The 17,038-nt window shown below is 48.7% G+C and overlaps 1 protein-coding gene across 2 annotated transcripts in view; it reads left to right on the top strand.

The window, feature by feature from the left end:
* TMEM132B (transmembrane protein 132B) overlaps positions 1–17,038 on the top strand; it is a 317,694-nt gene that overhangs the window by 144,761 nt on the left and 155,895 nt on the right. For both annotated transcript variants that reach the window (XM_074356446.1, XM_074356447.1), the window contains one exon: positions 26–917. In XM_074356446.1, the coding sequence (XP_074212547.1) occupies positions 26–917 (892 nt within the window). The remainder of the gene's footprint in view (positions 1–25; positions 918–17,038) is intronic.

Genomic DNA, 17,038 nt, shown 5'->3' with positions numbered 1-17,038 from the left:
TGCTTTGCTTTCCTGTTCCGTGCAGTGACGGAGAGTCGAGCCATCGTGGACAGCCTGCAGAGGTTTTCCTCGCTGCCCGCTTACCTCCCTGCCGGTCTACACATCTCCAACGCCGAGCAGTCCTTCTTTCTTAAAGAGGCCAACCAGGACGTCACGAGGAACTCCAGCCTGCAGGCCCGAGTGGAGTCATTCTTTATCTACCGAGCCAGGGGCCCCCCGGTCGTCAACGCCAGCTATGGTCCATTTTCAGCGGAGCAGACAGTGCCCCGTGAGCTCATGCTGACTTCTGCACCCTTTGGAAACATGGGGAAGTTTCCGTTCAACTGGAAGCTGAGAGCCCACATCCTCGACAGCTCCATTTACTCCAACAGGCCCAAAGTGCAGACCCTGTTTCACATCACGGGGATGGGCTGGGCTGATGGCGACCCTGCGGAACAGCTCCCCTGCGTCAAGATGTTTGCCTTCCCGGAGGCCAGGGAAGTGGCGGCCAGCTGCCGGCTGCAGGGGGCCCCCGGACTGTGCGTGGCCGAGCTGGAGCTGCTGCCCGAGTGGTTCAGCTCGGGGCTGGACCTGGAGCCCGAGGAGGAGATCCCGGCCCTGCTGGGCGGCACCGCCATGGAGCTATTCTTCACGCTCTACCCGGCCGACCAGGCCGGCCAGTGTCCCCCGGAGGAGGACGGCAGGTGGGGGAACAACATCCACTCGGGCCAGGACAGCCCCCAGCCGGCGCCCCCCGCCCGGGAGCGGATCGGCAGCGTCGTGGTCTACCCGACCCAGGACGACCTGAAGTGGTCCCTGGTGAGCCTGGATGAGAACGTCGTCATCTCGGTGCCTCTGAACCTCGTCCGGGAAGGGGACACGGCCACCTTCTTGGTCTCTCTGACCAGTGGCTCCTTGGCAGACCACTTCACTCTTAGGTAAGAGGCTTTGCCGGGGTGGATGGAATGGAAGTCGACTCTTGGTCGTAATGAACTGTTAGGCTATCCAGTGGCCGCTGGTCGTTGGCTGAGTACCCGGTGTGGCGAGGGAGCTTACAGACATGAAACACAGACCCACGAATGACCGCAGCCCAGACAGTGTGAAGCAGGGTGCCTGGGGGGGGCCCGGGCATCTCTGTTTTCCAAGCGTTCCCTGGGTAATTCTGGTTTGAAGCCAGGATTTTACACCTGCTTTGACAGCAGCGATCTGGGCTGTGAGGCCCCCGTGTGTCCCTGTCAGGCCCTCACGTGATAGCCGGGCCTCTCACGGCCCCCAGTGTGCCAGGCAGAATCTCGCAGTGCCCTTAAGTGGATGCTTTGTAAGTGGGTTCCAGTTTGTCAATCCAGGAAGGAGCTTTCTGAGACGATGTCTCCTGCCTCTTCGTTTTTCATCTGTAAAAATTCCTGTATCAAAGCAGAGCAGCCGTCTCTATGTGTATGATGAAGATTCGGTTTTGGATTGCAGAAAGTGGGGGACATCTCTGTGCTGGGGGGGGCAAACCTGTCCTTAGCTTGTGTTGCTTGCAAAGGTTCCTGGGTAGCAGGAGGATGCAGCGGTGATGCTGCCACATACAGGCTGTGTGCCCTGGGGCAAGTCACTCAGCCTCTCTGGGCCTCAGTTTCCTCATCGGTAAGATGGGGATAACGATGGCATCTGTCTCCTGGGGTTGTGGTGAGGATTTTACAGGTCAGTAAAGCTCTGGGAGCAGTGCCTGGCGCGCGGCGAGTCTTCCCGGAATGCTGGCCTGTGGCGGTTTCCCGTGCCCAGATGCTGAGCTGGCGGGCGTGTAGACTGCAGTGCAGGCGGGGCTTGTTCGTCTGGGCGCAGGCGAGGCAGCGCTCTTACTGGCAGGCCTTCTGGTTCAGACCCAGGCTGGGTAGCGGATCACTGGCTCTGCCTTGAGAGGTCAAATCACGAACCACCAGCCTCCAGGGAACAGCACCCACTGGGCCTTTAGTTGTGAGGCCCTGGGACTGTCCCCAGAGGAAAAGCATCCAGAGTTTGCAAACTGGTGATCATAGCAAATCTAGCCCACTGATGCGTGCTTGCTTTTCTTTAAAGCTCACATGGCATTCCTTAAAATATTTCAGAGTTGCCAACCTCTAACGTTGGGGGGGGGTCCTCATATACCCTTTTCTTGGAAAGTTTTGAAGATCTGGCAACTTGGCAACAGTCGGCTGTAGTAAGGGGCAGCTTCCCCCTTTCGATGTATCACACTGCGTCCTGTTCACCCCAGTCTCCACCACTCCTTCTTGTCTCACACCTGTCCCCCTGCACTCACTTCTCTGGCTCCTGGGAGCATTTAAACACTCCTGATACGGTCTTGGGGAAAAAAGGGATGCAAAGCTTAAAAGAGGGGCTCGATTTTCTGCAGGCGGACGTCACCAACTCATTCGCTGTATGTGTCAGGGAGACGGATGTGATCAGTGGGTGCATCACAGGAAATACAACCTCTCCTGCACTTTATTCAGTGAATTATTTGCCTCGTGGAAAGCAATTAGAGGGGTGCCTGGCACTCTGTGGGTGTTCAGTGAGTGTTAATTAATATTATTTCTTACTATAATGGATAGTATTACCGACGCTGTGGCATTTAATCCACACTATTAATTGATGCTTTTTAATAATTACGTGTACCGTGCCGGGCTCCAGTTGTGTCCCTCACTGTAGTATCACAGGCACCACACAGAGTACTCGTGTCCATTTTATAGCTGTGGCAACTGAGACTCAGAGAGGTTAGGGGCCACCCGTCTGAAGTCGTGCAGCAAGAAAGCAGTGGAATTGGGGTGTCGCTCTGCACGCATGAGTTGAGAACGACCTTTAACTGAGGTTTTTCTTTTTTTGTGATCTTTTTTCGGCAGGGAGGAATTAGGTTTACTTATTTATTTTTTTAATGGAGGTCCTGGGGATTGAACCCAAGACCTGGTACATGCTAGGCACGCACTCTACCACTGGGCTCCACCCTCCTTGCCCCGAGAACTCCTTTTTAAAACACTCTTTTGGGCCGTTCTTCAGGTCCCGATGAGGACTGAGCTTTGCCTTTTGAACCTTTCTGGGTCGGCACCTGCAGTTCCTTGTCTTCGAGCCGTCCTAGATAGGACTGGGGTTTATCACGCTGTGCTCTGTGGCCAGAGAAGAACGCACTGGAACTGTGGAAATAAACGAAGGTCACCCAAATGAGAACCAACAGAGGCTATTTACCCCGAATTTGTTGTGGCAAAGGGCGTCAGTGGCCATCGCTGGCATCTGGTGGAGAGTCAGAGGCAGGCAGCGGGGAGGGGAGGTTTATTGTGGAAGCGGAGGCTCAGGTCTGCTCCGATTGGAGGCTGCTGGTGTGGGGAAGCGGGAGGCGGGCTGCCGAGACGTGAGCATCTTACGCGACTGGTCTGGGGAGTGTGTTTGGCTTTTTCTGTTTGGCCCCGGGTCGGAAGCAGAGGCTGTAGGGAGGGCAGCCGGCAGTCGGGGCGCGCGCTCAGCCGCCTCTGGGCTGACTGCCACAGGGTCTGCGGTTTGGCTCTTAGGTCTGGTGGCCGCGGAGCTGATGCGTCCGAGTCCTGTCGTCGTGCCTTCTGTCGTCTGGCTGTTTGCTGTCTCTTTGTATGTTCCGTCTCTCAGAATGAAGTCCTGCTTTCAGGCCCAGGGGAATGTGTCACATCCTAGCCTAACTGACTGTCTGGTTTAATCATGTCTTTTATGAATGAAATGTGACATATTTCATTCTGGCTCAGATGAGGCCCCGGATCAAAGTGCGAATGTACACCAGATTCCCTGAGATCTAATTCTGGAGTTGAAGACGTACGGAAAGGGGACAGATGTGTGCAGTTTTCACCTGTCACATTGCTGCTTCTGTCTGTGTGTTGCATCGGGGCCAGTTTGAACAGAAGTTGAATTGGTTATTCTCTGACATCGAAATAGATTCTGTTAAACACTGATCTCTAAAGTTGACCGTATATTGAAAAGCCTTTTAGAAAAGGGTTAAAAACTATGGTTTGGATGGATCGGGGGCTGGATTTGGGGTCGGTCTTTGAAACCAAGAAAGTTTGAAATCTCTTGAAAACTTCCTCTCTCTGTATAGAATGTCTCCAAGGCTGAGAGCAATCCCCAGAAACTTCATCTGTGATTTATTAAAATAGCTCTTTCTGGGCTCACACAGAGGACCTCCTGGGCTGACCTCTCGTCCTGTTAGGCAGTGGAGCCCAGTGGTGAAGACTGTGGACTCTGGAGCCAGACAGCCTTGGTTCAAATCCTGGCTCTACCAGTTACCAGCTGGGTGACCCTAGGCAAGTTACTTAACCTCTCTGTGTCGCAAGTTCCCCATCCATAAATGGAGGTAGTTTATGCTGTGACTATTTATGAAGCGTCAACTTTGTGCTCAGCCAGATTCTCCCATTTCATTTGGTGGCCACTCAGGCCAAACAAACATCAAATAACCGTGATTGACTTATCCCAGTCTCTGGTCCACCCCACTCCCTTTGAACCCTCAGCAAATGCTGGGGCTCTTCCTATAAGATATCCAGAATCAAACCGCCTCCTTTGCTATGATCCAGGTCAAGCCAGGGTCCCCTCTTGGCTGGACACCTGCAGAAGCCTCCCAGCAGGTCTCCCAGACGTATTTTAAAGGAAAACGGGAGGGAGGGTGTGTGGGGGTAGGGCAGTCTGATCAAAGACCACGGTGCGCCCAGGACACTCTTGGGAGGCAAGTTTTCTAAGAAGTTTGAATCAGTGAGGCTTGCAGTCAAATTTCAACTCCCCCTTCCTGGCTGTGTGACCGTGTACAGGTTAGTTCACCTCTCTGAGCCCTGCCTTCCTCTCCTGTATAAGGAGACTGGTGATAGTGCCTGTCTGAGGGGATGGCTGTAAGAGTAAATGGGATAATGCAGGAAGGCGCTTGGCAGCAGTTTTGCCTGTGATGCTCGGTGCCACACTCAGCAGCATTAAGTGGAATCTGAAAGCTTTCTGCAGCACATGCTACAGGGACCCTGATTCCCGCCACAGGCACTTAATGAGCACCGCTCACATGCCAGGCTCCCCATTAGATCCTGTGCGCGTCCTCGTGACAGCTCTGGAATCTACCTGTTTCTGCTTCTTAACAGACGAAGAAACAGGCTCAGAAGTGCTCTGTCGTTTGCCAGGGGGTCACGTAGCCAGAAAAGTGACAGAGCCAGGCCAGCCCGCTTCAAGCCCTTTCCCATCTCACAGCCCCTCCTTGTGAAAGTTAATCTTCTCTGAACTTTCACACTTAAAAAAAGAGCAACCTGTTTGATGAATGTGCCTCAGGTGGCAGCCCAAAATCCAGGCGTTATTAATTTTTCCCCCCAAGAAGACTCAGGATTTCCCTGGAGGAAACTGCATAGACACGGATGCTCTGAAACCCACAGCCTCGGAGCCGAGACCAAGTCTAGGGCTCAGAGCGAAGGTTTCAGCAGAGCTTAGAAAGGCAGGCAGGCAGTTACGTCCCAAACAAACCGTAACCTGCACAGCGTGCTCAGCTGGTTCCAAACGTTATCCTCTGTGTTCAGTGAGCGTGTTCCCCGCACTTAGAACACAGTCTTCACCCCAGCACGGCCCTGCGCTCCCGCCCAAGTGCGTTGGCGTCTGGGAGCTCCGACGGAGGCTGGCGGGGAGCAGTGTAAGTTTCAGAGGCTAGCTCTGACCCTAACCCGCATCCTTATCTTCGCTTCTGACGTGTTTTATTGCTGGTGTGTACAAACACAATGGACTTTTGTGTATTGAGCGTGTTTCCTGCAGCCTTGCCAGATTCACTTATCTGTGTCTTTATATCTGAGGTGTGTCTCTTGTAGGCAGCATATAATTGTGTCTTGTATTTTTTTAAATCTATTTTGATGATCTCTGTCTTTTAACTGGAGAGGTGACTCCATTAATATTTTAATATTGGCTGAGCAATTAGCAGTGTCTACCACCCATGATTTGATGGATCCAGGGGGGACAATGTCTTTCAAAGTCATTTCGAGCATTTGGCTGGGAAGAGGAGGGCAGGCCGGAGACTAAACTGGGGAACCTGGGGTGGGGGGGTCTCAAGGAGATTCTTTAAATGCATGTAAATACTGAAGCAAAGCTCAAAGTCCTGGTGGGGCTGATTCCCAGGGCCTGAAAGAACTCCCCCGGGTACCTTTTGATTTCCAAGACACAAGTGGGTGGCCTTCTTACTTTTGCCACTCACTTTAGAGTCGTCAAGAATTTTATTAAAAAAAAATTAGTAATTGTGTGCACAGTACATCTGACCCGTGTAATTTGTTAATGTGGAGCTGTTTTCAGTTTGTCCTCTCACCATTTTGTAGCTGCCAGCCAATGACTCGGGCAGGAAATAAGTTTAGAGAAATTCAAAGGGACAGGACTAATCAGAGGTGCAGGCTGCACCCTGTAATCCTTCCATCCTGGTTGGGTGGACTGGGTTTGGTGCCAGTTTCCATCGGATTTCCAATAAAAGTGTAGTGTACGATTTGTCTCTCGGTTGGTTCCATTAAAAACAAAAACACGGTTCCACCTCCATTGTGTCATGACTGCCACTCACGGTCTGTTTAGATAGATTGCATAAAGCCAGGAAGGAGGACGATCATGAATTATGTCACGGCGTTACTTCTAATCTATGATTCTCAGGTTAGATGGTGTTTCACTTGCGTTTCTTTCTATCTGGGTGGTCTAAATCCACAAGACTTTTTGTAGGAAATTCGCCGTGCTCTCTTTTGTGCTCCTGGAGTATTTTATTCGCACACCTGATCTAGCCTTTACCCCAGCACATCGCTATTAACTGAATTTGTGTCAGACTCTTTGCTTCTGTGCGTCTGCAGACGGGCACTGCTGATTTGGCAGTCTGTGTCCCCAGCGAGGACTGGCAGCCTGTTAGGGCTCATGAAGTCCCCCTTGAGTCGAATTAAATTTGAAATCCAGAATAAGAAAGCTTGCCACTTACCTCCGGGGTCCCAAGTAACGATTTTTCTTCACTGACGGCAGCGCAGTTACACCTGCTACTTAATAAGTCCGTTGGCACTTCCCCCTCTAAATGGAAAATCAAAAATCCTTCCCAGGACTCGGGCCCTGGTGGGTTTCACCGACGGAACTTTCTGCCTGGCCTGGGGGTCGGGCTGTCAGGATCAATGTTCAGAGATGTTTTTCCAGAGGGAAGGAGTGGAAATAAAGATGCCCGTTTTGCACCCGTGAGGATCACGGTTGTGGATACTTTATACACAGTATTTGAAATTCTGATTGGGTTCAAAGGTAGGTGAACAGTTAAATGGCACCTTTCCCGTTGCGGATTTGTGAGCGGTCTTGATTGTGACCTGAGGGAGCAAGGAATCATGTGAAGAGGATGCTGGACCTGATGTTGATAAAGACCTGGTCCTCTTCTCCCACCATGTTCCTCGTCGCTCACCACGTTCCAACTGCCTCTACCTTCTCTTGGTCCCTAGAAACCACCCTGTCTGCTGCCAACTCAGGGCACTTTCTGTGTCCTCTTTGCCCGGAATGCACCCCCATGGTGAGCAGGGCTGGGCCCTCCTCATCTTTTGTTTTTCCCCTCAAATATCCCTCTTTCAGATAAGCCTTCTGGACCATCCCTGCATGGTTGCCAACGCCAACCACGCTTCCATTATCCAGCCTCCTGCCTTCCTGGCGCTCATCCCTCCCCGAAACGAGCCACGCTACTAACTTGTTCACGTACGCCTTGTCTGCTTCTCCCACATTGGAATGCTGGCTGCACGCAGGCAGGGACATGGGTCTTGGGTCTGGCTTGTAGCTGGGACTCAAGTCAACAGGGGACAAATGCACCTTGACATCCCAGATACAGCAGTTAACTCGTGTGGGTGGAGGCCTGTCCGGGGCCGATTTGTGTCCCCACCAAATCCGTTTGTTGCAGTCTCAACAACCCCCACCCCCGCCCCAACACTTCAGAATGTGACTGTGCTTTGAGATAGGGTCTTTACAGAGGTAAAAATGGACCGTATTCCGCTATGACTGGTGTCTTTACGAGACAGGGAAGATGAGGACACAGACATAACATAGGAAAAAAAAAACCGTGTGAGGCCACAGTGAGAAGACGGCCATCGACAAGATGACAGGTCTCAGAAGAGACCAGCCCAGGTGGCATCTTGCTCTGGGACTTCCAGCCTCTGGGACTGGGAGAAAGTTAATTTCTGTTGTTTACACCACCCGGTCTGTGATAATTTGTTACGGTGCCCCTAGAAAAACGAATTCTTTGCTCTGTGATGGAAAGTGAGAAAAATAACTTGTAATACAAATAGCTGGTGATTCAGAAGCGTCTTACCTTCACTCTTCCCTTCACCACTCCTGTGTCTTCCATCCTTTTCCGTCATCAGTTTGAGACTTCCGAGGGCACAGGTTTTTATCTTGGGGATTGACTCATGGGGGCCACTGCTTGGCAGAGGTACCACGCGCAAGGGCCTTGCCCTTGACTTCGGGTGTGAAGACCATCATTAGGGCAAAAGGAAAGGCCTTCCCAAGACCTCCTTGCTCCCTGGAGTCCCCTCCCTGGAGCCTCACCCTTCTTAGATCTGAGATGAACTTTTCCACTTAAATTCTCCCGACGCACAGGAAATGGACTCTCCAGGACTCTCCTGAGAGTTTGCAGAGAGATGCGGGCCCGCTCGGCTCTCTCACAGACACGTTTCTTTCCTTGTGTAGCTGTAGAAGGTGGCTGGTTTTAACCAGCAAATTAGCCCCTTGAGTCGTAGATGTTCCCTGCCAGGGCTCAGCGTGAAATACAGGGACACGTGGAAGGGGACCTCCATTGGGGCTTCGCAGGGCTTCCAGCCAGGCCTTCCTAATGTCCCGAACGTCCTGACGTCTCTTCCATTTCAGGAGCACCCCTCCCACATGCTTCTCACTCTTCCTGGCGTGTCCAGGGCCATTACTCCTGCTTGGCGATCATGTGTGTTGGTCAGCTTGCTTCCCTCTTAGCTCTCTGGCTGATCGTGATGTGCTGTTTAAGACAAGGGAGAGAGAAAAAGCCCATTTGTGGCTTGAGTGAAAAATGAGGCAGAGTGGCTATTTCCAACGCTGCCTACAGGGGGAAAAAAACCCACAAAACTCCTCAATTTTGGTGGCTTCGTGTTGCAGGAACATGTCGAGAGTTAAATTTCACTTTGCAGCGGGGCTGGATGGCACAGCTGAGATCCGTAAGATCAGATCTAACCTTTCCATCACTGAGCAGGTTAATAAAGCCCCTAAGAGGATTTGCTGACCGTAAGTTCTGCAGACCAAGCGGCAGAAAGGGTGTATTTATTTGCCATCTGTATGTAAATTTTGCTGTTATGGAAATTGTGTCAGAAATTGGACTGCAACTGAATGGCACACAATGTACTGTAACATTTGAGCTAAGATTAAAAAAAAAAGCCACCTCTGTGTGTGTATGAATAATCCATTTCATTGTTGCTTTCTCCAAGAAACTCAGTCTCAGACTCTGAATCTAATCTGTGACCACGGTGGACCAGCTCATTTCAATACACAGCAGTCACTCACAGAGTAGGAGACGGGGGTGAGTTTTTATGGGAAGCGGAGTGCGCACGCCTTGCCTTACTATTAAATCTCAGACTCCAGCGCCAACCCTTCCTTTTGTGACTCCCTAGGTGACTTTAACGAGACCATCTCATGGCTAAAGTGAAAATATTTTTGCAGTTAATTATAGCTGGCGGTGGAAGAGACGAACAGCTCGTTGCTTTTGTCCTGAAAGACATTCAACTGATGGGAAGAAGTTAAATCAGGACTCAGGACCGTGGATATCAGCTAAATCACCTAATTGGTGTCGCGAGGTGGGTGGGCAGCCAATGGCTGCCTTTAAGGAGCGTACGTCACAGTCTGTCACAGCTGGTTAGAAAGTTTGACCGGCCACTGCCTCATGTTCCCATAGTAAAGAGAGTAACCGGAGTCCAGAGAAAGCGGTTGACTCTCTTTGGTGATACCCACACATAAACCCAGCCACCTTCCATGGACCCGTGAGTTCTTAATTTTGTTGTTTCACTTTCTCCAGAAGCTACTAGGCGTCAGAATGCCGTTTGCCCTTAAATTCACCCGAGGCTCCACCTAAAGCCAGTCTGCACCTTACGCTTTGGGAACCACGAGCGCAGGGGAAAAATTACTTCAGGCAACACCTGAGATGAGTGCAGGGTTTGCAAGTACCACAGACAGGTGCTTAGGTAACACTGAGTTACCCAGGGAGAGCTGACGCCTCCTGCATCCTCTTTCGGCCCTGGTTTGGTCAAGGAGACCAGTCTCTGTGTGATGCTCCAGAGTCCCTTGCATCCCTCACCACTTGCTGATCCCATTGTTGGCGGGTTTTGGTTTTGGGTTTGTTCTGAGCAGGGCAAGCCCACGCCCCAGGCTGGGAGCCTCTGGCAGGCAGCAGTGGCCGGCCGGCTGGAATTCAGCAACATGGTTTTGTTTTCACTGTACTCATTTTAGGGGTTCTTCTCTTTATAGAAAGTGACATTGATTTTTTTTTCAATGTAAGTGCTGATAGATTGCTTCCTCCCACATACATTTATGTAAAGGCAGTGAGAAGATGTAAAAGAAAATGTTAATGTAAGTGGTACTTAAAGCGTGGCACGGTGTGGGAGTGCCTGGAGACTGTGGACGTTGGTCAAAAAAGTGGGGCAGGGAAGGGGGAGAAGCTGATAAAAGTGCGCTGAGAGATCCCTGGGGCTTCGTCCCACTGGGGTCCCCCCTTGGAAGGGTGCGGGCAGTGGGAGCACTTGTCTGCTGACTTCCAGCCCAGTTGGTTGAAGGTTGTCCTGGGGAATTAAAACTGGGAGGAAAAACATCAGAGAAGCCAAGAGCATGGTGGTCAAGGCCGGGGCAGCGGCACGTGGAGCTGTCCGCCACGGCTGTGCTGAAGTCGGTGGGCTGAGGGCGGGGTTGGGGAGGGGTGCTTCACAGGTGTTTGCTGTGTGTGTGTGCATGCATGTGTGTATACATGTGTGTGCACGTGTGTGCTCACATGCACAATCCACACAGGGACTGGGCTGGGCGCAGTGGGAAATTCTGGGCACCAGTAGGAAGTGCGGTCACTGCAGATGGCCGGTGCATGTGCCGTTCAGGTGCTGGCTGGAGTGGAAGCTTGGGGTGGGGCCTGATGATTCTGGTCAGGTGGTCTCTGTGGCCGTCCTGCAAGATACGTGCCCTGGATCTGGGCCCATTTCTGGACTCGGATTTCCAGACTTCCCCTTCATTCTATGAGATGTCCTGTATCCCTCCTGTAACTCTTTTTCTCATAAGCTGACCAGAAGGGGCTTCTCCTGTGTGCAAGCAAAGAACTCCAACTTACACCCTTCCTTGAGTGCTCGACTTTTTAGGTTATTACCACATGATTTTATGTGAAACATAAATAACTTCAATTGTACCCCTGATATCTTTAGAATCCTAAAACACAGACGGAAGTAGGATGCAGTTCATCTTTTCTTCTCATGCAAATGTGGTTTCTCAGCGCAGTTTAGTGTTTCCATTTTTTCTAGTTGAGATCACCTGTTTTTATCTTATTCATTCTAAGAGTTGGTCCCAGGATACTGAATGATAATTCTGAGCAGGGCATTTGGTGTAAGAATGTGGGAAAGGTGCATTTTTTTTCTTGTTGTTGTTGAAGTGTCATTGGTTTACAATGTTGTGTTAGTTTCTGGTGTACAGCAAAGGGATTCAGTTATGTGTGTGTGTGTGTGTGTGTGTGTGTGTGCGTGTGTGTGTGTGTGTGTATGGTCTTTTTCGTATTATTTTCCATTATGGTTTATTATAGGACATTGAGTATAGTTCCCTGTGCTCTACAGAAGGACCTTGTTGTTTATCTGTTTTATATACAGTAGTGCGTATCTGCGAATCCCAAATGCCTAATTTATCCCTCCCCGTCCCCTTTCCCCTTTGGTGACTGTAAGTTTGTTTTCTGTGTCTGTGAGTCATTTTCTGTTCTGTAAATACATTCGTGTCATTTTTTAAAAAAGATTCTACATGTAAGTGCCATTGTATGTATTCGTCTTTCTCGGTCTGACTTACTTCACTTAGTGTGATCATCTCTAGGGCCATCCATGTTGCTCCAAATGGCATTATTTCACTCTGTTTTATGGCTGAATAGTATTCCATTCTATACACCACATCTTCCCTATCCAGTCGTCTGTCGATGGGCATGCAGGTTGCTTCCATGTCTTGGCTGTTGTAAACAGTGCTGCTATGAGCATTGGGGTGCATGAATCCTTTTGAATTAGAGCTTCCATCTTCTCCAGATACATGCCCAGGAGTGGGATTGCTGGATCATATGGAAACTCTATTTTTAGTTTTTGAAGGAACCTCCGTACTGTCTTCCATAGTGGCTGCAAGAAAGGTGCATTTTTACTGCCTGCTTCATGAGCCGTGACATCGGATGGTGGAGACGAAAGACGTCTGAGTTCTGGTCGTGGCTCTTTAAGCCCTTACGTGGATCACTTTGCTTCCGTGAGCCTGTTTCTTAATCATAAAACCACTAGATCTGTCGAGCTGCACCCCAGCCCAGAGGGCTTGAAACGTTGAGAAGTCTAGGGAAGGTGGGTGGTCTGATGGCTGTCATCGGGTGCCTGGAAATTCCATCAGGCTCAGTCTGAAGACACTGTTCTTGGAATGTTTCAGGGTTGATCCACTCCTCAGATTATTCCAGCTCAGTCTAAATTTGTGAAAGTTGTTAGTGTTTTGCTCTTGAAAAATCTGTTTTCTTTGCCTTGTCTTTGCTTGAAAATCCTTTCTGTGTGTGGCTTGCCGTTCCCGGCGCCTCACCGGCGGGAGAGACCGAGGGATGTATGCAGACAGGTGAAGGCAGGGGGCTGCATGTTCCACAGCGGTGTGTTTTGACAACTGAAGATAAACTCAGTTCCTCCTTAGCAGCTCGATCCCTCCTCCAGATATGTTTTCTTCTTTCATCTGAGCTGTTGAGCAAACCCAGCCTGGCGAGGAATTCTCAGATTCCGCCGCCCTCATCTTAGCTGAATCGATCTGGGCAGGGAGACCACCTCTTGTGGTGGAAAATTGCCTCTCTGATTGGCAGCACAAGACCCCGAGGGTGCGGCCGCAGGGTGGCCGCGGAGTGTGAGGCTGCCTGTGAGGGCTCGTCCAGGGCGCCTGAGGGGCCCGCCTGTCCCCGCATCCCAGGTGTCCCACACCTGCGCAGCACCCGTAGTGCCTACTCCCTCACTGCTCTCGTTTCTTTTGACACACGTTTGGGGGGCAATACATTTATCTTAAAAGAAAATTTTATCTTGCTCCCTTAAAGTGGAAGACCAATCTCCTGATATTCAGGCTTTATGTGTTTCTATTACACATGAAAATAAATGTGTAGCTGTAATGGGAGTGGATTGACCTCCTAAACCCACCACACCGTGGCAATCCTGACCTGAGGGGCTGGGCGGTTGGCGCTGTCTGTTTCCCATCAGATTTCGCTGTTTCTCCCATGTGTACACACCACCAGTACTGCTGTTCTATTAATATTTTCCTTTAAATCAGCTCGTATTTTCATTAAAGTAAATTTATATCTCTTCTATAAATGGAAAACCAGTATCATCTGCCATAAATAGAAGGCAGCTGTAATAACAATTATGCACAAAAGCCAGTGTTGTAACATTCCAGCTAGATGGCTGCAGACTCTACAGGGCCTTGCCTGTGAGCGTCCTCAGTCCTCCCCGTTCAGAGAGGAGACTTGCGAGGGTTAGAAGAGGTTAAACATTAACATGCAGCTGTCACTTCCCACCTGCTTCAGTCAAAGGGGTTGATAAAGACTAGAAACTCTCTTTTTTCCAGCTCAGTATTATTAATGTTATGTCCTTGTCACACCCTCTAAAGTATTCTCATGTGCCCTTGTGGGTTTTGGTCCCACAACCTGAAAATGCAATTAAAAATCATAATTTTTTTAAACACAATTTCAGGCATGTAAGAAATGGAATGAGTTGCCAGCAGTTTAAAATTTGATGAGATAAAAGCTTGCTCTTTTCATTGTCTTGTTTAAATAATTTACTTTTTATAATACAATATGATATAACATATTATAGAATATACAGTATACATTATATAATATGTAACATATACAATATAACATAATATAGTGTATGTCATATAACTAATAAAATAATTATTTTATTATATTATTTATATTAATTATATAATTAATATTAGTAATATCATTAAATATATACTTAATATTAATGTTACTATTATAATTACTAATTATATTATAATTATTAACTATATTGTAATTATTATTACGTAATATATACTATAACAGTTAATATTATAATTATATAAATATTAATTATGTAATTATTAATATTATTAATAATATATTATTTCTGTGCTATTTGTATTATTATATTATATAATTACATGTTATATTAATATTATAAAAGCCCAAGTTATTTAAACAAGGTTCTAAGGAATGCCAGGGTCTTAGTAACATGTTTTTCATTTAGCCCATGCAGAGCAGTGTCGTGTAATATTTCTCTGGTGGGAGATTCGTTCATTTGTTAGTTCGGCAGGTGTCTGAGTGCCTTCCCCTTGCGAGGCGCTGTTCTTGTGCTGACCGTGTAGTGCGGAAGGGTGTGGTCCTCTGACCTCGCGAAGATTACATCCTAGCGAGGGAGGCACAGAGAAATCCTTGGGGTTTTGGTGTTTCTGGTGCTCGCGTTTCCTGAGCCAGACGAGTCCTGGAGGACTTGTTGACTTCGAATGGAGCCAAGACCAGACGGACCCACAGTGGGAGGGAGGTGAGGTCAGCTGGCTGGTGAGGAGAAGCACGTCTGGCCAAGTCCAGTCTGGACGCGGGTCAGCGCTGGGGCCGCTGATGTGTCCCGAGTCAGGGAGCGGCGTATTAAAAGCGGCTTTGTATCACTGCTGGCTGAGGACAGAATGCCCATCGCGGATGAGCAAGTCAGTGCATTCTGTTTGCTTTTGCATGTTGGTTCTCAACGGTTTGCTGCTTTTTAGCTCCCTCCTTAATGATTTGTTTGTTGCTATTCAAACTGCCTGTGGACACGAGACAAGGTACATCAGTGAGCGAAGAGGCTGAGCAGAGTGAGGTGGGCGTAACAAAAGAGCCCGGGAGAGCTGAGAGGGGGCAGCCGTGCTGAGCTCCGAGGGGGGAACAGTCTTGGCTCTTAGGAGGAACAGAAAGGAGTAGGGTCTTCCCGGATCCCATTGCATCTGACTGAGTTTTTGCTTCTTCAAAGATGAGAACAGCTCACCAGATGAACGCACCTTGGGGATGTGGTTTTGGTGTCGCACCAAGCAGCGCAGGGATCCAGTTAGTATCATACTGGGAACTGTTAGCCAGTTTCGAAGTCAATCTTCAGCTCTCTTTGTCCCAGAGCTTCTTTGTCGTATATGCTTCTGGATGTGTAATTGTTTTATTAAAGTGTTGTTGATTTACAATGTTGTTAGTTTCAGGTACACAGCAAAGTGATTCAGATATTTATATATTTTTTCAGGTTCTTTTCCGTTATAGGTTATTGTGAGATATTGAATAGAGTTCCCTGGGCTATTATACAGTGGGTCCTTGTTCTTTATCTGTTTTATATGTGGTGGTGTGCATCTGCTAAACTCCTAATTTCCTAATTTCTCCCTCCCCCCTCCCACTTTCCCCTTTGGTAGCCGTAAGTTTATTTTCTATGTCTGTGACTCTGTCTCTGTTTTGTAAATACATTCATTTGGATCATCTTTTTTTTTAGCTTCTACATATAAGTGATATCATAGGGTATTTATCTTTCTCTGTCTGACTTAATTTGCTTAGTATGATCATCTCTAGGTCCATCCATGTTGCTGCCTTCCAATTACTGACAAGCCTCCAAGGACAGGAAATATCCAATGCATCAGGCTGATCCCTTGGCTGTGTCTGGGTGGGAGAGGAAAAAAAATTCATTGCAGCTCACAAAGTGCTTTAAATTACTAGGATGAAATGACTCTTTACTAGGCATTTGAAGACTTATATCACCAAACATTCTAAAAAATACCAGGTTTGACAGAAAAAGAGTTTAATTCCATGAAAGGTCAGGTTATTTTTGAATTATGAATTGAATTTTTATTCCTTAGCTTTGTTTATTAATATTTATTCTGAAGTGATGGATATCAGAAAGGGAGAGGATCTTTGGTTGTTTCTGTAGATTCTCCTTATTTAATATTTGCTCTCTGTATTCACAAGGACATTTATCGTTCCACCATCTGTTTTCCTGTCCTTGCCTCACAGTTGGTAACTTTACATATGTATCTTCTGTGAACTTTGGGAAGATTCTGTTTGGTCCTCTGAGTGGTAGAAATGTCAGAGCCTGGCTGTTTTTGAGTGCATTTCCAAATGCAAATAGAAGAAACCCAACTCAGAGTGGCTTGAAGGGAGTTTACTGGCTCATGTAACTGAAAATACAGCCTCAGGTCTGGCTGGATCCAGATGCTCAGACAGTGTACCTGGGAAGCCATCTTCTTCTGCCTATTGCCTTTTCTTTCCCTTACTGGTTTTATTCTCAGGCAAGTGGTGGACTCTTGCAACAGTTACTGCTTAGTGAAAAGAGACCCCGGGCTCAACTCTCTGACAAATTCTGGGTAACATGCCTGTTTTTGGGCCAGTGAATTGTGTCTAGGGGATGGGATGTTCTGATTGGTTTGGGTGAGCCACGTGCTTCCTCCTTGGACCAGTCACTGCCCAGGGGGACACAACACTTTGGCTACACGTACCAATCTGTGAAGCTGAGGGCCGGGTCAGTCTAGCCTCAGGTACCTGGACTGAGCATGGGTGGCTCCCAAGGGAAGTCCAGGTGCTGGACCAGGAAACGGGATGGATGCTGGGAGACTCTACTTGTCCACCTGGCCTTCTGTGGGTGAGATGACCAGGGCTGGGAGCTTGCTGGGCAACTCTCAGGACAGCTTTTCTGTACTTCTCAGCCTGTCTCTGAAGCATTTTAACACCAAGGGATGATTCTTTGGAATGTTGGCATTTAGGGCTGGGCTGGCTTGTGAAGGAGTCAGCACCTGGGCATTCTGTCACCACCACCAGCCTAGCGAGCCCTGGAGAGTCCTTATATGCCAGACTCTGCTCTGAGCC

The sequence above is a fragment of the Camelus bactrianus genome, chromosome 32, assembly GCF_048773025.1.
Source record: "Camelus bactrianus isolate YW-2024 breed Bactrian camel chromosome 32, ASM4877302v1, whole genome shotgun sequence".
NCBI lineage: Eukaryota > Metazoa > Chordata > Mammalia > Artiodactyla > Camelidae > Camelus > Camelus bactrianus.
This window is presented reverse-complemented; position numbering and strand designations above follow the sequence as displayed.